This window comes from Papaver somniferum, chromosome 9 (genome assembly GCF_003573695.1).
Source record: "Papaver somniferum cultivar HN1 chromosome 9, ASM357369v1, whole genome shotgun sequence".
Taxonomy (NCBI): Eukaryota; Viridiplantae; Streptophyta; class Magnoliopsida; order Ranunculales; family Papaveraceae; genus Papaver; species Papaver somniferum.
In genome coordinates this window covers 13,516,058-13,539,149 of record NC_039366.1, presented here as the reverse complement: position 1 = coordinate 13,539,149, position 23,092 = coordinate 13,516,058, and the positions used below count along the sequence as shown (strand labels likewise).

The 23,092-nt window shown below is 37.3% G+C and overlaps 1 protein-coding gene across 1 annotated transcript; it reads left to right on the top strand.

The window, feature by feature from the left end:
* The first annotated feature begins 13,540 nt into the window (after positions 1-13,540).
* LOC113308295 (ABC transporter B family member 20-like) lies at positions 13,541-22,133 on the top strand. The gene is made up of 11 exons (XM_026556777.1): positions 13,541-14,301; positions 15,215-15,269; positions 15,360-15,535; positions 15,684-15,884; positions 16,385-16,644; positions 16,731-17,041; positions 17,123-17,346; positions 17,438-17,778; positions 17,958-18,748; positions 18,923-19,164; positions 20,392-22,133. The coding sequence occupies exons 1-11, from the start codon at positions 13,897-13,899 to the stop codon at positions 21,619-21,621; spliced, it is 4,236 nt and encodes a 1,411-aa protein (XP_026412562.1). The 5' UTR covers positions 13,541-13,896; the 3' UTR covers positions 21,622-22,133.
* The last annotated feature ends 959 nt before the right edge of the window (positions 22,134-23,092 follow it).

Genomic DNA, 23,092 nt, shown 5'->3' with positions numbered 1-23,092 from the left:
CATACATGTTTCTAAAGGCTTCTTAAGTTATCTTTTCTTTTTCTTTATCTTTTTCTTGTGTTGTTCTTAGTTTCTTCTAATCTAACAAGACTGGGTCATGAGACTTGCAACCTGGCTTTCTTTTACTAGTATTAATTAAATGAAGATGCACTGCAAAGGAGGCAAAAACACTATTTTTTTTTAACAAAATTATTACGTTTCAGGAAATAATTTAGACGTAAAGCTGCCGGATCATTCCAAACGGATGTATTGTAACTTGAGATACCGTAAAGGTAAACATAACTCGTACAGATATATTGGACTTTTGACTACGTCTTTCCAACCTCCGTATATATCATGTTAATCGCATGTATAATGATTACTGGCTGGCAAAACAAGTTTGCATATGGAGTATAGTTTTCGATTGATTTGTTTCTTTTCCAATGCCGGGTGCTACAAAAAAATAACATACAAGAAAAGGAAAAATATGTCGTTGATAAACTTTATGTACTTTTTTCGTTGTAAAATATGTCTGCTTTTGGGCTACTGAGCGTTATTCTTTGCAGACCTTCTTCGTATCCAATAGTTTCCAGTTTCTTCTACCCTTTTCCTCGATATGGAAGTCTCCTATCTACAAGGAAATACATTAATTCGAACCCCAAGAATTTCCATGTTTCGATAAACTAGAGTAGCTTTTTATTAATTCTCCTTCGGGCCCGTCAAAGGCTTTGTAAAAATGAAAGAATGTTATCTACCACATAATCGATTGTTATTTCAAGGGTCAATAAGCTTGGCTTAAAAGCATGGAACGAGGGGAATTCAACGTGAGGTTGCCATATTAGTTTGAAATCGCGCATGCATAAGATCAAAAAAAAAAAAATATAAACCATCGACTTTATAAGGCTATAACCTACAATTCCTGCAACTGCACAGTTCTCCTTCGCAGAGAAGGCAACTAACACAAGGATAGCCATTTTCCTAGGAAAATCGATCAATTTCGTTGTAATGCGCTCAACGACCTACGTATGTTACATATAAATCAAAAAGGGGAGTTAAAGTTTGTCGTTCTTATAATACCAATTTTTAATTTTCTCCATCATCTCATCATTCAGGTATATATTGCTTCAACTAAATTACCATATAAATATAACTAGTATATACTAATTTAATTACCATTAAAAACATGCAAGACTCTGCGATTTTTCGAAAAACATATTAATAACCATCCAACACTTATATATATGGTTTGATTCCAACACAAAATTCATTTTTCTTATGTAAATTGGCAACAAAAACCTAAATATAAAATTAGTCATCCCTTTGTCATTCTCTTTTACATAACTTTGAAAGATTTTTTATTTTTTTTCCTCTTTTACACATTTTACTAACATGTTTTCGTAATTCACATGCTACCAAACAGAAGGATTTTTGCAACTACATGGTACTAACTAGGGCTGCACAACGGGTAGGGTGGGTAGGATATGGCCTATACCCGCCACCCTACCCGTTTACTGGCGGGTAAGAAAATTTTTACCCGCCACCCTACCCGCCATTAAACGGGTAAGATCCTATCCAACCCATTCTCTGGCGGGTCGGGTAGGGTAGGGTGGCGGGTATAACCGTCTATATCAATGCAGAAGGACAGTGCACCTAGAGACAGCGCACTTAGAGCCTCAGTCGCATAAGCAGACAATTATCCTCCCCATCTATAGATCTCAATAAATTTTTGCAGCAAAATGGTGTCGCTTCCGAGTTCCAATCAATGCCATAAAGGCTGCTGACATTGCATCCTGTTCATGCCTTCTCTCAGGTTCATCTTTCTCAAAACCAGAACATTGTATCTGATCAGCAGCGGATGCAAAAGCATTTTTACCCTCAACGCAACCAGCTAATCCTTTAAAGACGACTCGACACCCAAGCAATTCCTTTCCAACTCGAAGGACCTAGAGAAAAAATGAAATACAATCACCATTAAGGAAGAAAAGAACACAGACAGGAGAGGTGGCACAAGAAAAGAAAAACTAGGCATAACCAAGACTGTCAACTTGTATCGATATGACTAGTTAGAATCAAAATACACATCCTTATAATCAGCATCAAAAACTAGGCATAACCAAGACTGTCAACTACAACAATGATGCTAATAGACCAACGATGAATTTAGAAACAAAAGCATAACCATAAAAAATGTACAAACAAAAGTATTCTCAAGAAAAGAGTTGTATTCTTCATATAACAGTATCATCACCAAAAGCTCTTCATATTGACCTTCTTCTTCAATCATCATCTACGATGATGGAATAAGTACTAAGATCACCAAATAAATCTGCATACAAGTTATCTCTTGTTAGATTCAGTCATAATAGTGAACGATTTGATTCAAAGTTCAGTCATAATACCAACATCAAGTAAGAGATATCACAACATCCTACTATGGAATACAATATCACAACAAGTTCAGACTTTTGGTTCAGTCACAATATCAAGTAATATCACAATATCAAGTGTTGTTTTAAAGATATTTATAAGTATACACATGCATAAGTTTTCCAAATTTTAGAGAAATATCACATTGCTGCTCTCGACAATTTCTGATATAATAAAATCTAAAATTTAGGTACTCATTCAACATATATAATCACTAATCAGGTTGCCAGATGTGAGTAACAATACTAATCTGGAGCTGGCAAAATTAGACTTCAACACATGCCAAGAACAGCATCAGCTCGAGTGGCTCAACGTACAAAAGTAAGCAACTAAAGTTGTGACAAATTATCAACTGAGCACGGTAGCGTGTTTCCGTTTAACATGCAAGTTCCTTGACTAGAAATGGAAAGTTCTAAACAACATTCAAACTTCCACCAGTACTTCCCATAAAGAAGCACAAATGGATACAGACAGATAAAGAAAATGCCAACTAAGTCGTTTCGCAAACATAGTGAAGACAGATTAAGAAAAGCAAACAAAAGAGTAAGGAAACCCAAATGTAGGAAAGTTGTATACCTGATTCTAAGACGTCATCCTCCTTCTCTTCATCTCCAAATGTAGATGGATCCATATCAATCGGTGTCCTTAACCAGTTTTGTAGGAGAATCAATGCTTCCACAGTTCGGGGTTTTAAAGAACTTCGGAAATGACCAAGTATTCGCTTTCCAGTACTGAAAGCAGATTCACTTGCAACTGAAGAGACGGGAATAGAAAGTATATCTCTTGCTATAAGTGATAGAATATCAAATCTTGCAGCATTGATTTTCCACCAAGTGAGTATATCAAACTTCGAACCATTTTTGTTGCCTTTTGTTGGTGAGTAAATCTGTTCCGATAAGTATTTGTCCACCTCTGATTTGTCAACATCCTCCGTTATAGATAACTGTGTTTTACGTTCTTCTCTATGGGCCTTATGTCTTCTCTTTCTATGTGACGTAGAACTACAACTCTCTTGACTAGGACTACCACCAGTATCACCTATAGACTCCGACGAGGCTAACACACTTCCTACACCTATATATTCTGCCTTATAAGCTGTGAATAATTCATTAAAATCCTTTTTCACTTCATCTAACCAATTGTTTACCAATCTTTGTTTCGTCCAAGGAATATCATGCACAATCAGGTCTTCTAGTATTACTTGCAGTCCACGTTCTTTTTCTCTTGGGTCAAGAAGCACAGCAATAAACAATAAAGGATTCATGTTCTTATGCTCACCCCAATACTTGTTGTATTTAAGTAACATCTTCTCACCCATATGGCTTAAGTGAGGATCATGATGAGCATTTTGCCATTCTTTTAACTCTCCACGTACATCATAAATTTCCCCCAAAAATGTATGCGAAGTGACATACGTAGAACCAGAAAACTCAACAGTGGCTTCAAAAAATACCTGTAGAAACAGTTTTAATTGTTATTGAAACTTCATATACAGATCATATTAACTCGTAAGCAAAGACCAAAACATCTAGACAACCACATATTATTGCAAGACCAAGAAAAACAGTTCATCTGAGTGAAAGAATTACCAAGAACATCAACAGCAATGAGTACATATTATTGCAAGACCAAGAAAAGCAGTTGATATAACAGCCTTCTTTACACTATAGAACAAAAGCATCGCCCAACAAAACTCATGAAGAAGAAACCTATGCGTGTTACTTAGCTGTAGAATACATGAGCACGAAACAAAAACGAATTTGAGATCACTCTGCCTGTAATGACATCTAGTTATTATAAACCCCTTCCATTTGTAACTAACCAAAATAGAGAAAATAGTCCAACCAATACTGTGAACTATAACTTGTTTCTGTTTTTTAAATGTTTCTGAAGCCAAACTAATTTTATCATGCCAAACTCCATGCATCCATTTTTTGTAAAGGTTTGTGTCATTTGATATCCAAGAACTAAAACATAAACCTAACAAACATAACAGCGTCCAATGTTTGTTCTTACAGTCTATATCAGCAGGGTAAAATTGTAAATAAATTTTTGCTCAGATATTCTTATGGATCATTGAGACCTGACATCTGGCAAAAACTTACTCCTCATTGCAACAAATCCGTAGAATTAATGGCAAATATACATCACAGATATGAAACGAAATAATTGAATTCCAGCAAAGAAATTATAAGGCATTCTTAGAATGAATAAAATTGGGGTGTCGGAACGATTCATATAGAGGAGATGATAGAAATGCTCCACAATCTTCATCACATTAGTTGTTAGAGGTTTCGAGAGGAGCTCAAAATCTAAACCATATGATTGATTCATGGTCAAATGGGAGCATTATGAATGGGCAGCATTCATATGATATTGCAAGAGAAGCTTCGAAATATAAACTACTGATAAACTAACCAAAGAACGAAATATAAACTACTGATAAAATCTTTAAAATACCTGTAGAAACTGAACTAGGACTCGAGCATTAGCCCAGTCATACTTTTCAGGAGCATGGGCGCGAGGCTTTTTCTTCTTGGCTTTTCTTCGACCAGATAAGGGAACTTCATCAGCATCAGAATCAGAAGAACTGGATTCATCAAGAAAATCAGTACTGTCAATATCATCAACATTAACACCCATTACTGATTCATCGGGAATATCGAAGATAAACCTCTCACGAAATGATTTATCAGATCGTCCTAGCCTTATAAAGACTTTTTCGTATTTTTCTGCTGCATCCAACATCAAGTAAATGGAGTTCCATCTTGTTTTCACGTCTAACACTAATCCCTTTTTGTATTCCATTCTTTCAAGAAATAAGGCATCTAAGAAATTCTTCATTCTAGCAGGAGAGGCCGTGACGTATTTAACCACCGACCTGATTCTGCTCACTGAAGTATGATATTTCTTCAACCCATCCTTAACAACTAAAGCTAATACGTGGGCAGCACACCTTACATGTAAATGTTTACCTCCTACAATTGACGATCCCCAACTTACAACTTTCTCTTGGACATATTTAATTGCTTTTTTATTTGCAGATGCATTATCGAGCGTGATGGTGAACACTCTCTCAAGACCCCACTCTATCAAACATTTCTCCAATGCTCTTCCAATATGCTCACCTCCATGACTAGTAATTTGACAGAAACATATTATTCTTTTGTGTAACTTCCAGTGGTCATCGATGAAGTGGGCAGTAACCACCATGTAGTTGTAGTTCTGAATGGATGTCCATGTATCGGTTGTGAGACAAACTCTAACCTTGTTCGACTTGAAATAGTTCACCAAATTGGCTTTTTCACTCAAAAACAGTCCACAGATATCACGATAGACGGTCATCCGCGATGGAAGTTTGAACCTCGGCTCAAGATATCTACAAAATGCTATAAATCCTTCTCCTTCAACCATTCGGAAAGACTGTTCATCTGTGATGATGAACTTTATCAAGGCTCTCCTACATCCATCTTGACAGAACGTAACCCCAACTGTTTGTTGCTGATCTCCCAGATTGCTAGGCTGACCGAGAGAGTCCAACTGCGCAGCTTCTAGTGACTCCAAATACTTCCGACACTTGGTCAAATGCCAGTTCAATTTTGATGTGCCATACTTCTTACCACCAGCCCTATATTTACCACCTTCACAGTAGTTACATTTCCCCCATTTAATACCAGCTTCATCAACACTCTTTTGGAAATGCTCCCATACCGAAGATGTTCTGTTCCGCTTCATACTTTCCCTGACCTCAGGTTGAGAATATGGTGGAGGTGGAGGTGGCGGAGATATAACAACCCTGACCCTTTGTTGCACGGATTGAGATGCATCTTGAGAGGGAATAGGAGGTCTCGTTGACATCAATTCTGTAATCTCAACCATGCTTCCTCACTAGAAAGAACAAGTGATATGAATAGAAAGCAAAAAAAGTTAACAGGCTTCAAAGGGTCCTAATAACAGCACTGAAATCTAGAGAACGACACTGAAATCTAGAATTAGACAGTAGTTATATCCGTCTGTTGGTTAAGATACCCTTGGAGAATTAGAGGGTTCTATTGGTATCGATGATAGTGCTATTCTGCGTTGTATTGACTTGGAATAAGGAATTTGAGACTCATGTATAGATATTTATTGGTAAAGTGGCATTCGAGATATTCTGCAGACATACAAGCATTGTGGAGACAAGTTATTTGCGAGAAAACATATATACTGGACTCCAGTGTCAACTGTCTATTTAAACTACAAAACAAATCTCTCCTTTTCTCACCCACCTAGCAAAGGTCTTTAATGTACTCACTCACCTGACATGATGCTAATGTTCAATCAAACCAATGATTTTCATTAATACTACTATTACTGTGAGCAGAATCTAAAGCTAATTCAATTGCTTTAGATAAACCTTTAAAGACATGGGTGTCACATAATCAAAATCTCACTGAAATTGTTTGAAATATTGATAATCTAAACATTTAAAAACATGGGTTTTAGATAGAAATCATGAAGAGACAATTTATCAATCAGTTTACATATGACCACAGATTTTAAATCCCATTCAATTGCCTTTTCCCATCTCCTAACAGAATCGCATTGAAACTCGTCATTCATGAGGAACAAACTAAATTTCTATGAGAAATTTCATCAATCAGTTAACATGCATGTCAATTTTTCACGATGGCAATCATATTACTCAACTGATTTCAACTGACTTCTTCAAACACAAATAAAATCACCAAGCAATACAATATATAAAAGAAAAACTCATTCAAATTATTAAAAAAATTATTCAAATTTTCACCTGAAAATTAGTTTGGATTTCAAATTAGGAGGAAGAACCACTCTCTAAACCCTTCATTAGCTTTCCAAACTCAGATTCCTCATATCCAGCAACATGCATGAAACATTGAAACCTTATGATTTTTCAATCAATTTAACACAAAAAAAAAAAATGAAACAAAATGAACTTTGAAGTTAGATCTTACCTTGAATCAACCTATTAAAAGGTTCTAAACGAGATCTGATAACAGATTTGAAGTTCTAAACGAGATGTGAGAGGTACTGGTAAACGAGATTTGAAGTTCTAAACGAGAGTTTCTCTGCAGAGATAAAACGAAAACTGAATCCAGTTTTTAGTTTTTTAGTTTTTAGTGTTGTAGGAAAATATAAAGCAACGGCAGAGATCAATAGTTGAAAGATCAACGTCAGAGATTAAACGAGAACCAATGGCAGAGATCAATAGTATAAACAGGCGGGTAGGCGGGTAGGGTAGGATAATTTCGAGTTTTACCCGCCACCCTATCCATCTAGCGGCGGTTAAGAAATTTTTTACCCGCCACCCTACCCGCCAAATAGTGGATAGGGTAGGATACGGTTAAAAAACTGGCGGGTAGGGTAGGATTGGCGGGTATGGGTAGGGTATGTGCACCCCTAGTACTAACATGCTTTGGTGGTCATATGTTAGTAACCAAGTGTACGCCTAGACTTTCTGATAGTAGCTTGGTAATGTTTTTCTGGAGTGATAATTATTTTGTTAACCAAATGTATTAATGATTATGACCAAATGCAGGCGACGATGTTTAAAAGTAAAAGATGAAACTAGATGTAAGAACATAAGAATAACATGAACAAGCTTACGGTCAATTTCATGGTATAGCTTTATACATATCCCCAACCTCTACATGCACAAATGCATCCATAGGCCGGCTTAAAGTGATCGCTTCTAGTAAAACTCTTCATAGCCTTAATTGAACTTCACTAATGCATCACTATATGTATAAGCCAACACTAGCATCGGATCCTTCATTCTTCCTGCAATTAAAACCATTTTAATAACAAAAGTAAGCCATAACCCAAACTCAAAATCAGCTCTAAGCTTCTTAAGATATAACACATGTATGGACTAGTCAGAACACAACCACCCTCTTATGCATATTCCAACAAAAATTTCGGTGAGTCTGAAACTAGCCATCCATAACATAGAAGTAATCAATTTGGATACAAGTCCATCCTCAAATCTTGTCGAGCAAACATACAAGCAAATGATTGCATTGAGACTTCTTTAGATCAATTTGATTTCAGAAGTTAAGGCTATATAACAAAGAAGAAAAGGTTCTTACCCAGAGTGTCCGCTTAGCTTCATTGAAACATTTCCAAATTCACTGAAAGCAGTTGTAATTAAAGCTTGAAGTTTCCAATTTCCTCCTGCATCGCATTCAATATTTTGTTGTCTAAGTTTCAACCCCGTTGCAAACTTTGTAATTGTAAACTGAAACTATTTGTTTGTTAATAGTAATACCATGATAAATTTATTTCAGAGATGAATTTATAGGTCAAAAAATGCGATACTTATTTTTACCTTCTCGAGTCATAAAAGATTCATTTGTTCACATGAAATTTGCAAGATCCAGTGTTTCCCGTCCAGTCTATATTTCCCTTTGTAGACATTTTGCTATTTTTTTGTGTTAGCATGATTCACTACTATATTCTTTTGTAGTATCGTACTTTAGTTTTGATTTGATTACTGTAGGGCATTTAATTACAACCCTGATGATGAAGACGATGGTTGTTGGTCACTTGATCCTAAATGTTTGCTACTACACCACGCCTGAAGTCATCAAATTCAAGTATTTTGATGCGTAACCAATGGAGATAGGAGTGATTAAACTCTTTCTGAAGTGTGCTGGATTCCTGAGACTGCAACAGTTGTAGTACCCTCTCCAGGGCTCTCCACATACCATCAAAATAAGTCTCTGAAACCCGCAAATTGGCTTCTATTAATTTTACTTTCAATTCTACATAAGTTTGCTGTCTCCTTGACCAAGATCATGGGATCTCCAGCAGAGACTTGCTTTTAAAATCTTGGAAACCCCTTCCATTTTCAAGCATCCAGCTACAAGTAATTTCAAAAGTTCCTCTTCCATAATCAAAAAAGTAATAACGACACGTGAACTGAAGAGAAAGGAAATAGGAGAAGAAAACACACAAAAGAATTTTTACATGCTCTGAGGAAAAAAAATAATTACTACTATACTCGAAAACACACAGGGAAATACGCATTAGTAATAAATATAAATGATCCTACACTTACAAACCTGCTAGATATTTTCAGAACTCCGCAAAAAATTAACCTCACAATTTATTGGTGGCAGAAACAATATTGACTTCCTCATTGCTTTTATTACTGACTTATAGTTTCTAAGCCTAAAAAGACGTGGGGAAGCTACAATGGTCATCGTCTCAAGAACTTTAGCATACTTCGCAAAGAATTTAATTGCCTCTTTCTCCATTGGCTTCCCATCGAAATAGTTGAATTTGATTGACCGGAGGTGCTGCAGTGAACACTTAGGATCAAGTAACCAACAATCATCACCTTGTTTTTCAGTGCAGCAAATGGTCTACAGCAGTAAAAGCAAAAGTTCAGCTAGTAACATAAACACGATTAGAGAGTGGGTATGCAAATGACATAATGAAATCCTAGCGACTTGCAAACAAGATAACATGTACTGATTTTATATTAACCAACTGACGTTCTAGATCAACAGTTTTACCAAATACCAATGTTTAATGAAAGAACTGAACACCAATATTAAAAAAAATAAATTCTTTTTGATTATATTGGGAAGTAAGAAGTGGGTGACTTGCCTTAGCAATGACAACTGATTCTAGATAAGGCGAGATCTCGAGAAGCCTGAACAGAATTCTCAATGTCGAACCAGAAGCTGAAGCAGAACTCGTGCAAGTAAAATCTGAACCAACTTCCAGATGTATCGAATTGTTAAATGCAGGCAAATTGGTTAAGAGAATTTCTGCCTCCCATGGAACCTAATCATTAAGAAAAAAGAAAGCATTCCAGTACATAAGAGTCAAGAAATCCCACATTAATTAAATTTACAACAACAAACACATCAAGAACATTTAAAGTATTTAGGCATACCAGAAAGGAGTCACCGAAAATTTTAAGAAGCTTTACATTAGAAACCTTTTCAAAAAGCTTGAATAGGACAAATGTTTAGGCTGTGTACGGTATGTCAATAACGGCCTCAACTAGTGATGGAAAACTGTCGACAACAAAGTCTGCCGGTATCTCTCCTGTGTAACTGATGGTCGACAGATTAGGTGAGGCTGATATTATCCTATTATCATAATGGTTTCCCAGCCTCCACTGAATCCTCGTAGGGAAAATTTATCTCATTATAATATAGTGGTAAAGTCACTTGGTGATGATACTAGTGATCCGAGTTCGAAACTCGCTAGCGTCTTTAGCAAAAAGAAGAAAATATAGTTGCAAGTAAAATGATTTTTCAAAGGGATATTTAAAGTTTGGGTCTCAACTTTGCGACCAGTTTTGAATTTGGGTCCTAGGAAAATTTTAATTAGAGTTTGGGTCTCATGACCATAATTCACCGTCTTGACCATCCAAAAACTAGTTAAGCTGTTGAAATTACTGACTATAACCTACTATTTCGTTTATTTACTAGTTTGACCAACTCAACCTCTGCTAATAAAATCGATTCCCTCTTGAAAACAAAAAATTGGAAAAGAAGAAATCTCAAAGGCACCATCGATCATTGTCGGATTTTAATCATTGGATACATGGATACTAATGATTCTTATAATTCATAGGCCGATACATTGATTTAGACACAAAACTAATGAAAATATTTGACGATTTAAAAAAGAAGAATCAAAATCATGTTCATAAGCACTTTACGTTACTTTAATTTTGGGTGATGCTGGTCCTGGTAAGACCACGCTACTTTGTCTACAATAATCATAGGCTGTAACACCATTTTTATATCAAAATGTGGGTTTCATATTCTCTGATTGCTACCCGATAGAGTTAAGTTTATGTAAAAATTTATCGAACTTGAGGATGAGCAAAGGAAGTGGAAACAAAAGTTAAGGTCAATGGAAAAAAGGTAATCTGGATTATCTCCGACTGAATGTCTGCTAATAAAGAAAATTTTGTTCATTGTAAGATGGTGTCTAATGAGATTTGTTATGATTGGAATTATTAAGTACCCCTTTGAGGATTGTGGACGTTCTTCAAAGAAAAGAAAAACAGTTGAAGCTCATAATTTGTGAGTATCAGTGACCTTCATCTGTTTGTGAGTATTCCTAAGGGTCAGATAATATGTATGGTGAAGAAGAAGTGTTTGAATTGGTTTTTAACGACCACGCGATATTCACGTGTTAACTGTCAAAGACGGTCAGCCATGGTCCTGAGATCCAAACTGTAATTAAAATTTTCCTAGTACCCAAACTCCGAGCTGGTCACAAAATTGAGACCCAAACTCTAAATATCCTTTTTCAAATCCCAATTTCAGCAAGACCATGTGGACGGTCACATTCTTACGTTTCTTGCCACGAATGAATGTCCATAAAAAACAGACGGCACCTTTATAATTCTAGCAAGTTAATTAATAACAAGTCGACCATAATAATACTAGGAAAGAGGTTAATAATGGGTATTAATTGGGTAATTATTGGTTGTTAATACACTATTCAATTGTTTGACTAAATTTTGACCAGAGACGAACACCATTAGATTAGATTCTGTGGTCCTGCCTGCCTCTTGAGATCTGTGTGAGCTCATCAGTAGTATTTATTGTTATTGTTATTTAGTAATAATCATTATTGGTGTTTCTTTCCATGTATGCGTGTGTTATATCATCACAGTCATATTTGCACGAGTTTGAACTTTACGTGTGTTGTTGTAGGAGGTAAAGTGATGGATTTATGTATGCATGATAGAGAGTCAAACATCAGAGCAAAAGAAAATCATTTGTCTTATATTTGAATTTCAAAAGTATATCATGCCATCATGGGTTGAAAGGTTTGCTCTCTCAACATTTTATAAACTGCATGCTACATCATAACCGCACTGAGAAAATATGAGTACCTTAAATATGTCATTATTGCACCAGTCCAGATACCAATTCATTTTGCCCATGTTCCTTGGGACTTTACTTCAGAGTGCCCCAACGGAAAGATTATAGGACCACAACGGGTTTGGACGGACATCACTCAGTTTGCCATATAAAGGGCGTTTAGATACATTCTCAGACATTCTAACTTGTAAAAGTAAAAAAAAAAGAAAGAAAAAACATCGGTTAGGTTGGTTAGCGCGTTTGGATACACATCCAGAAATAGTTTTTTGACTTTTAGAAATTAAAAAGCAAAAATCAGTTTGGGTGTAGAATTTCAAAACGACTTATAGAAACAGAAAAGTCGATTTTTTGTGAAGCAAAATATCTTAACTTCTGAAATTGTATCCAAACGCACTAGCATAATTTGAAATTTGACTTTTGAAAACAAAAATGTTAGATTCTCTGAATGAAAAAAGACGACACATTCTCTGAATTATTATTATTATTATTTATTTATTTATTTTTGTTATTAGATAAAGAGTATTACATTAACTAGTTGTAAGCCTAACAAGTTAAGCTCCAACAATGTACTACTACATTAATTGAACATGTTGTCGTGCTAGCCTGCCAGCGACCCTCATGGATAATCCAGCCAAAAGAGCCGAAGCGGATGGGGACTGAGATTGTGTCACACGGGGGGGCAAAATAACTCTACCTTCCGTATTAATTTCTGCAATATTACCCCATTGAGAGCTCGAACCTGGGATCTCCCGAAACACATGAAACTTTGAAAAACGGGATGATTAGCTGAGCTTGGAGGTACCCAATATTTCTTTTGCTTGTGAATTTTAGGATTGACATCTATTTTCTCAAGAAACAGAAACACTTTGAATGAGATGAGAGTAACCCATGCCTGTAATAATGGTCTCGTGATTCAAATGAGAGCATGCTTTACGAGACCAAAGACCATAATTTAGGACTACTCTCTGCTAGCTTAGCCTCAGAGGTGTAGCAAGAAAAATGGAATAGTACCAAAAATTATTGTTATTTTCAACGTTCAAATTTCTTACCAAAAGCAAGTAATAAAACATAAAAGTTAGTCTCCTCCTCTTCTCCATAAGCCATGGCCCCACAAAATTGCCAGTTCACACTTGACAGTACTTCCCCTCCACAGACAACATTAGACATTTTTAGTCCTTTCTCCTTCCAAAACTTAACGCCCCCCCTCTCTTTTTTCTTCACCCCCCTCCACAATAAACTTTTAACAGTAACGGTCTTTAACTCTTGGTTCAACATAGAAAAAATAAGTCAAACTAGTATACGAGAAAAAAAACTGAACCCTGAATGAAACTCAGCTCTAATGTCTTCTTCAAATTAAACCACTTCTTCTTCACGGATCTACTTATGTTTCTAGTTTAACTTCAAATTACCACTTTCACCGAGTCTGACCGATTCACTCACTCACAGTGTGATTCAGTGGTGGTGGTAGGTTTCATTTTAGCTCAAAGTTTGGTTACCAACAACAACTTAAAGTTTGATTTAGGGTTCGTATCTTGAAATTCGGGGGTTTTTGAAGTTGTAGTGATGAAGAATTAGGGTTTAGTTGGAGAGATTTTTTGAGGAGGAGATGATGGTATCAAGAGGTTTATTTGGGTGGTCACCACCACATATACAGCCATTAACACCAGTATCTGAAGTATCAGAACCGCCGGAATCGCCGTCGCCGTATATAACTGAGAATAATCATAATAATAATGAGGGGAATCCGCAGCAAGTGTCGTTGGAGGATGATGAGGATGAAATGGATGGGGAAGATGATGAGATGGAACCACCACCAGCTGCTGTCCCGTTTTCTAGGTTGTTTGTTTATGCGGATACTTTTGATTGGTTCTTGATGGTGTTTGGTTCTGTTGCTGCTGCTGCTCATGGGATTGCGCTTGTTGTGTATTTACATTTCTTTGGGAAAGTTATTCATTTGATGAGTTTCAAAGGTTCTACTTCTGGGGATGAGCTTTTGCAGTTGTTTCAAAAGGTTTGGACTTCGAATGACTCTTAATTTTACTTCATTTTGTTGTACTTGAGTGTGATTTTACTGTTTAAACACTTATTAGGTCACGAAATTGAAGTAGGATTAGCTCAATTGAGTTATTGTATGAACCCTGAGTAGTTGATATGATGTTGATTAGTGTAATGTGGTGTTGAATTAGTTTAAATTTGGGGATTCCTGTGTGGAGAAGGATCTTTTCGATATTAATTGTCAGTTTATTGTTTTGTTGGCGAATTTGGAGATGTGTATGAGAGTGCGGTTCAACACTTGTTTGTTGATAGTTCTGCTGGGAGAGATTCTGGCAGCATGTTCATTCAATTCAAAATATCATCTGAATGGATAATAGGTGATGTGGGTTGATGAGTGAGAGTGTCATTCTGAAGAAATAAGTTGCATATTGGTGGAGTTGCTGATAGTCGAAAGTGTTAAATGTGGGTAACTTTCTCTTTGTACTTCAGTGCATTGTAAGACCTAGTCAAACTAGCGTCAAAGCACGATCAAGTGGTTGTATCGAAAGTATAAAGAATTGAAAAGGTTGATATAGCAGAAATGTTGCACTAGCTTCAGTTATGTAATAAGATTAGGAAAAGGCATTACGTGTATTAAAGACCAGAAAATCACATCGTGGAGGAAGCTTAAGTTAGGTTGAGTGAGTGTTCAATGAAAGATGTATTGAGGTGTTGGGTATAATTCAGATACGTTTGCTTTTTAGGTATAACTCACCTATTAACTGACCATACAAGTTGTTTTCTAACAATGGTTGCATCAAAACTTCTCCAGTGTTGCATTTCCCATGAATTAGGACTTAGAGACTTGACTACTAGATGTTCTGTTAGTAGCATGACAAATCGAAGATTCTGGTCCACTTTATTTAACAATGTTTTTCTCTATGTTACAGCATATTCTACAAATTATGTACATAGCATCAGCTGTATTTGTTGCTGGTTGGATTGGTAAGATCACTGTTATCTGTTCTTGCTAAAGTCCTGGTGTGGTATATGTTATTCATTTTTAAACTCAAACTAATTTGTTCTGTGTACTAGAGGTCTCATGCTGGATTCTTACCGGAGAAAGGCAGACTGCAGCCATTAGGTCCAAATACGTTCACGTATTGCTTAACCAGGATATGAGTTTCTTTGATACTTATGGGAACAATGGGGACATTGTTAGCCAAGTATTGAGCGATGTGCTATTGATCCAGTCCGCTCTCAGCGAGAAGGTAAGTTTCAAACTTTAAGTAATCCTTCATGCAGTGAAATCTTCAATTTTAGTCGATAGTTATATTTCGTGATCTCAGTATTTAAATGCGCCAGCAATTGACGAATGTATCTGCAGTTGCTTTCCATAATGGATCTTTTGTGTAACAGGTCGGTAACTATATTCATAACATGACGACATTTTTTGGTGGTCTTGTGATCGGAGTGATAAATTGTTGGCAAATTGCACTGTTAACACTTGCCACCGGACCATTTATTGTTGCTGCTGGAGGAATATCTAACATATTTCTCCACAGGCTTGCTGAAAATATTCAAGATGCATATGCTGAAGCAGCAGGCATTGCGGAACAGGTTAATATCAATTCTATAGCCTTTTCTGTATGTTACTTTAAATAACCATTCATGAACAGGTTATTCAAGATGCATATATGCTGTTTTTTTTATTTTTATCTTTCTTTAGATCCAAGGACATTTGCTCGTTTATTTGCATTTTTGTTCTTGTAGTAGAAACATACCATTCATGATCTCCTTCTCTGAAAACTTTACCCAGTCAATGAGCTTCTGGAAACCTGTGCTATTATAAAACACCCCTGCACCGCATTTACTTAGCATCCCTCTTGAGAACCTGAGTAAATTGGGTTTTCAGTTAACTTTGCTTTTTAACTCTTGAAGTGTTTGTATTTGGAAGTTTACATCTCTTGTTGGGCCCCATATCATTCACCTCTAACATAAACATTGATCAGCGCACTTTGAATATACATTTATTATAGCTTTAGATTTTATCCCTCCATAAATTAGATAATTTCGTGAAAGTTACTTGATAACCTTACACAGTTTCCTTGCTTATGCAGGCAGTCTCTTACATCAGGACCTTGTATGCGTTTACAAACGAAACATTAGCTAAATATTCCTATGCAACTTCGCTCCAGGCCACACTGAGATATGGTATATTGATAAGTCTTGTGCAAGGCCTTGGTCTTGGATTTACATATGGACTTGCAATATGTTCCTGTGCTTTGCAACTATGGGTTGGAAGGTTCCTGGTCTCGCATAAAAAGGCGCATGGGGGTGAAATTGTAATAGCTCTTTTTTCTGTAATATTGAGTGGCCTGTAAGCATCCCGTTCTCACTTAACTGGTATATATTTTATCTCCTGCTTTTCCAATCTTCATTGATGTTTTTGCTTATCTCTTACAGTGGGCTGAATCAAGCAGCAACAAACTTCTATTCATTTGAGCAAGGGCGTATCGCTGCTTATAGACTTTTTGAAATGATAAGTCGGTCAACTTCATCTGTCAATCATGATGGGAATACCTTAGCTTCTGTTCAGGGGAACATTGAGTTTCGGAATGTGTATTTCAGCTATCTCTCTCGGCCTGAGATCCCTATCTTGAGTGGATTTTACCTGACTGTACCTGCTAGAAAAACAGTGGCACTTGTTGGCAGGAATGGCTCTGGAAAAAGCAGTATAATTCCGCTCATGGAGAGGTTTTACGATCCTACATTAGGTAATTGACATATTTCTTTCATGAATTGCGTTGAAAATTTGGAATGCCCGCAGCACTTAATATATGGCTTTTCAATTGCAGGGGAAGTCCTCTTGGATGGTGAAAATATCAAAAACTTGAAACTCGAATGGTTAAGAAGCAAAATAGGACTTGTTACCCAAGAACCTGCTTTGTTGAGTTTAAGCATCCGAGATAACATTGCGTATGGTCGGCCCAGTGCAACTCCTGATCAAATTGAAGAAGCTGCTAAAACAGCCCATGCACACACATTTATCAGCTCACTTGAGAAAGGATATGAGACCCAGGTAGAATACAGGGATGTCACTCTATTCACACTCGTATCTCGGTTGTACATGATGATTTGATGTATTCTTACCTCTGATTTACATTTTCCAGGTGGGTAGAGCTGGCTTGGAATTAACAGAAGAACAGAAGATTAAGCTCTCTGTTGCTAGGGCAGTGTTGTCAAATCCATCCATTCTTCTACTTGATGAGGTCACTGGTGGTCTTGATTTTGAAGCAGAAAGGGCTGTCCAGGAGGCCCTTGATGTCCTTATGTTGGGAAGGTCAACCATAATAATAGCTCGAAGGCTTAGTCTTATAAGAAATGCTGATTATATAGCCGTGATGGAGGAGGGCCAGCTTGTTGAAATGGGTACACATGATGAATTGTTAGCGTTGGATGGTCTGTACGCTGAACTTCTGAGATGTGAAGAAGCCGCAAAACTACCTAAAAGGTATTTTTCACCCTCAACCTGTGTTTTTCTCCGTCATCGTCATTTTACTTATGCCAACCAATACTTGTCAAACTTGGGTCCTGACGAAGTACTGCAGAGTTTTAATTCTTTATTTATTTAAAATATCCTTATTGGATATTGTTATTTTATTTATTAATGCGGTCCCTATCATTTGTCAGGACACCTATACGGAATTATAAGGAAATTGCAACTTTTCAAATTGAAAAAGATGCATCTGCAAGTCACAGCTTCCAAGAACCTACATCTCCCAAGATGGTTAAATCCCCCTCTCTTCAGAGGACTCATGGTTACCATGCATTTAAGCCCACAGATGGCACTATAAATTTGGAAGAATCATCAAAACTTCAGAGCCCACCTTCAGAGCAAATGGTGGAAAATGGGACGCGTTCAGATTCTGCAGAGATGGCGCCATCCATGAAGAGGCAGGATAGTTTTGAGATGAGACTACCCGAGCTACCGAAAATTGATGTTCATGCACCACCTAGGCAGTCTACAAATACTTCAGATCCCGAGTCTCCTATTTCACCTCTTCTGACTTCTGATCCTATGAATGAACGTTCCCACTCAAAGACTTTTACTCGACCACTAAGTCAACTTAATGCTTTACCTCTGAAACGGAAGGAGTCAAAGGATACACAAAATCAGAAGCCTCCATCTATTTGGAGACTTGTGAAACTCAGCTTTGCGGAGTGGCTATATGCTCTATTAGGGAGTGTTGGTGCTGCAATATTTGGGTCTTTCAATCCTCTTCTCGCCTTTGTCATTGCACTGATAGTGGGGTCATATTATAGTCATCACGGTCATCATCTACGCCATGAAGTGGAGAAATGGTGCTTAGTCATCGCAGCCATGGGAGTAGTAACAGTGGTCGCCAATTTTTTGCAGCATTTCTACTTTGGTATAATGGGGGAGAAAATGACTGAACGTGTTAGGAGAATGATGTTCTCAGGTAGGGAACAAAATTCTGCTCTGCTTTTATTCTTTATACTTAATGCTGCTATATATATGAGATATTTCATGCTAATATCCTAATTTTATGGCTTTATGCCAGAACTACTTAATTCTGTTTCAATTGCTGGACTAATTACTGATATTTCATGCCAATTGCCTAATTCCTGTCCAGCAATGTTGCGTAATGAAGTGGGGTGGTTCGATGATGAGGACAACAGTGCTGACACCTTATCCATGCGCTTGGCTAATGACGCTACATTTGTTCGTGCTACTTTCAGCAACCGCCTTTCAATATTTATCCAGGACACAGCAGCTGTTCTTGTAGCTCTTCTTATTGGAGTCCTTCTGGAGTGGCGCCTGGCAGTTGTAGCTCTGGGGACTCTGCCCATTCTTACACTCTCTGCTATTGCGCAGGTTTTTTACTCATAGGCTTTTGCTTGTGTATTATTAAGATGCATCGATTGAGCTGTTTAGTCTTCATTTCATAATTTTGTACTCATTCAGCCAAATTAATTTTGGTAGTTCAGGGGTTCCTGTTTTTACATGTTCCAAGAAGATTTCATGCTCTTGGCATAGGGATTCTGAGATCTTAGCTGTCTAGGAAAAGTCGTTAGGAAGGTGCCAGGCGGCTGGGTGGGACCTGGGGCCTGTAGAGACTAATCCAGGACTAGTTGGGGAGTATTCAGGGAAAAATATAGGAAAACATAATATTAGCAAGAGATAGAGGGGTAACTAAACCGTGTACTAAAGCAGATATAGCATTCAACAATACTTAAGTTTCGCTACTTAGACTTATACAGTAGTCAAGAACTTACCCTAGGGACTGTTATACTTAAGTCACTAACTACTTTTTAGTTTCTGAATACCGAAAACAACAACACAGCAGTTCTAGCCAGATCTTATGTAGAGATGGACGATATGATCATTATAAGCGATTCCACTGCTTCGTAACTTCTCTGTCAGTCGCAACTATAATGCAAGTGGATGCTCATCTAGCTTTATGGTCTTTAAGAATTGAACTTTAAAAACAAATTTGACACCCATTCTACTGACATACTTGGTTATACAGTTTTGGGGATTACTTTAAATCTTAGTGGTGGTTATCTTTCCTGAATGAGATGCAACCAAGGTTTTTACTTCTTACAGTGCCAGATGATACCCGCAGACTCTATCTAATCCTTTGTATATAAATTAACGTTAACAACAGTGATTGTTTTTTCATCGACTCATTAGTTCCTTACTCATTATTTCCTTAAAATGAGATGAGAAAAAGGAAAGTTCATATAGTCCTATATTAAAACTCTAGGTTAAGTTTTTACTCACTGGGCCCAAGTGGCGTCCAAGCCCAGGCTGAATTATAATAAATCGTCCCAAAATCACTGCCTAGGCGCTTTTCCCATTAGGCGCTAAAACGCCTAGGCACGGCTTTTACCACACAGGTTTCTAGGATCCATTTTGATGAATAATTTTCCATGTCTTGTCACTAGCGATGCGGTGGAGAGAATGCACATTATCTTCGTATCTTCTTGTTTTGACGCAGATGATGATTTTCCGTTTTTTACCATTCTGTTCTTCTTTTAGCATCTTATGAGCATGTGAATAAAATGGCTGAATGAATGGCCGCAACTTTGTGTTTTGCAGAAACTATGGCTTGCAGGGTTCTCTAGAGGTATTCAGGAGATGCACAGAAAGGCATCTTTAGTTCTGGAGGATGCAGTTAGAAACATCTATACCGTTGTAGCTTTTTGTGCTGGTAACAAGGTGATGGAGTTGTACAGATTACAGCTAGTTAAAATATATAAGAAAAGCTTCCTCCATGGGATAGCGATTGGTTTTGCATTTGGACTTTCACAGTTTCTTCTATTTGCGTGCAACGCTTTCCTCCTCTGTTACACGGCTCGATCAGTGAAAAACGGTTATCTAGATCTCCACACAGCTCTCAAAGAGTACATGGTCTTCTCATTTGCGACGTTTGCATTGGTGGAGCCATTTGGTCTGGCCCCTTACATTCTTAAACGTCGGAAATCCCTTGCTTCTGTGTTTGAAATCATTGACCGTGTACCGAAGATAGACCCAGATGACAACTCCGGGTTGAAACCCCCTAACGTTTATGGAAGCATTGAGCTGAAAAATGTTGATTTTTGTTATCCAACCCGGCCAGAATTGATGGTATTGAGCAATTTTAATCTCAAAATTAGTGGAGGACAGACTGTAGCTGTTGTTGGAGTTTCTGGGTCAGGAAAGAGCACCATTATTTCTATGATAGAGAGATTTTACGATCCAGTTTCTGGCCAAGTATTACTGGATGGCAGAGATTTGAAGCTCTTTAATGTGAGATGGTTAAGGAATCATCTGGGTCTTGTGCAGCAGGAACCGATTATCTTTTCCACTACCATAAGGGAGAATATAATATATGCTAGGCACAACGCAACCGAGGCTGAGATGAAAGAGGCTGCAAGAATAGCGAATGCTCATCATTTCATCAGCAGCTTGCCACATGGGTACGACACGCATGTCGGTATGAGGGGTGTGGATTTGACGGCTGGACAGAAGCAAAGAATTGCCATTGCTCGCGTAGTTTTGAAGAATGCACCCATTTTGTTATTGGATGAGGCCAGCTCTGCAATCGAGTCAGAGTCTAGCAGAGTGGTACAGGAGGCGCTCGATACACTAATCATGGGTAATAAAACAACAATTTTGATTGCCCATAGAGCGGCAATGATGAAACATGTAGACAATATAGTAGTTCTTAATGGTGGGCGAATTGTGGAGCAAGGTAGCCATGACGTCTTAGTTGCTAAGAATGGTTTGTATGTCCAGTTGATGCAACCTCATTTCGGAAAGGGCCTTCGACAACGGAGATTTGTTTAGATGTGGTCTCTTAATTGTTGTATTTTATTCTCACCCCTCCAACTCCCAAGCTGACAACACAGATTACACTTCCTGCAAGATCATTCATGATGACATATTGTTGGTAAAAGCTGCAAGTCTGTAACCCCAGTGAATATTGACAGGCGATTGAGTATGTAACAAAGTTGCTCTGGGTTGGTCAAGTGATGGCTGGGGCGAGGTTGGTGGCTACCAGCTTTTTGGGTTTGTGAAGGGAAGGAAACGAGGGCGGAGAACGGTATATGAAACGTGCTTGTAGAAATTTCGATAGAATATTATTCTTTTGGAGATTTTTTCACATTGCCAATGGGGAGGTTTCTGGTTTGTGCATCTGTCTCCAAGTGTAATCTTAATTTATTAAATTTTTCCCTGTAGAATGTAGGGTTTTTGATGGGGGTTTATTATAATGTGATTTATATGTCTGTGGTTTGCTAATTATAAAAGAAGGCTGTTATTGGGGCGTCACACTCTTTTAGAAGGGCGTCATTTGGATATCTGGTGACCAAAAATCTGGTTAAAGGATACTTTTGATTCAATAGCAATTTGTCCAAAATGACCCTTTAACTAAAACTAATAAAAACAGATGAGGAAGAAGCAAAATGATCCTAGTGATGGTAATCAACATCTCAATCAACCTCAACTTCATCCTCAACTCATTCCACCGATTCAATCAATTGAAGAATGAATTTTTCAAACTCCTCAACAACAACCCATGGTGTATGTAAGATAATAATCGAACAAACCCATCTTTTTGTACTCGTTTTTGTGCTTAAATCGAATGAAATCAAAGTAAAATTAGGATTTTATTTACTTTCTGCTAGTGTTACGTCTGGGGTAAGGTACTAGATTTTTCAATCGTAATTTAGTTTTTGAAGAACTTACGCCTAGGTTTAGTTCAATTCAAGCGTAAACTTTGATTTGCATGTCGTTCACGTCTAGGTTTAGTTGATTTCCAGGCGTAATTCCAATTTTACGCCTAGGTTTAGTTGATTTCCAGGCGTAATTCCAATTTTACGCCTAGGTTGGACATATGTCCAACCTAGGCGTAATTAATTAAACTAAATTAAAATTAGCCAAATAAGGGTTGTTTGGTCATCGCAAAATTATATAAGATAAAGGATGTTTGATATTACTTATGGGTGACCCGTTTTTGTCTTATTAGGTGACGCTCTTCTAAAGGAGTGTGACGCCCCAATAACAGCCTTCTTATAAAATGTAGTCCATTTTTTGCTTCTTCTCGCCTTAGTTTAAGGCTTATTACCTCAGGACTGAGTTGCTGAAGCAGATTTTTTTTTTCCCTTAAATTGTTTTTTTGCTTTTTTTTTTGATCGGCAGGTAAAAGTTGATGTAAATTGACACATCTTTTTGAAATTCTGGCGGTAAATTTTTCAAGACTGCTGCAGAGGGATTTAGTAATTACGCCGCAACCGATTTAGAGCTGCCTCCCACTGTA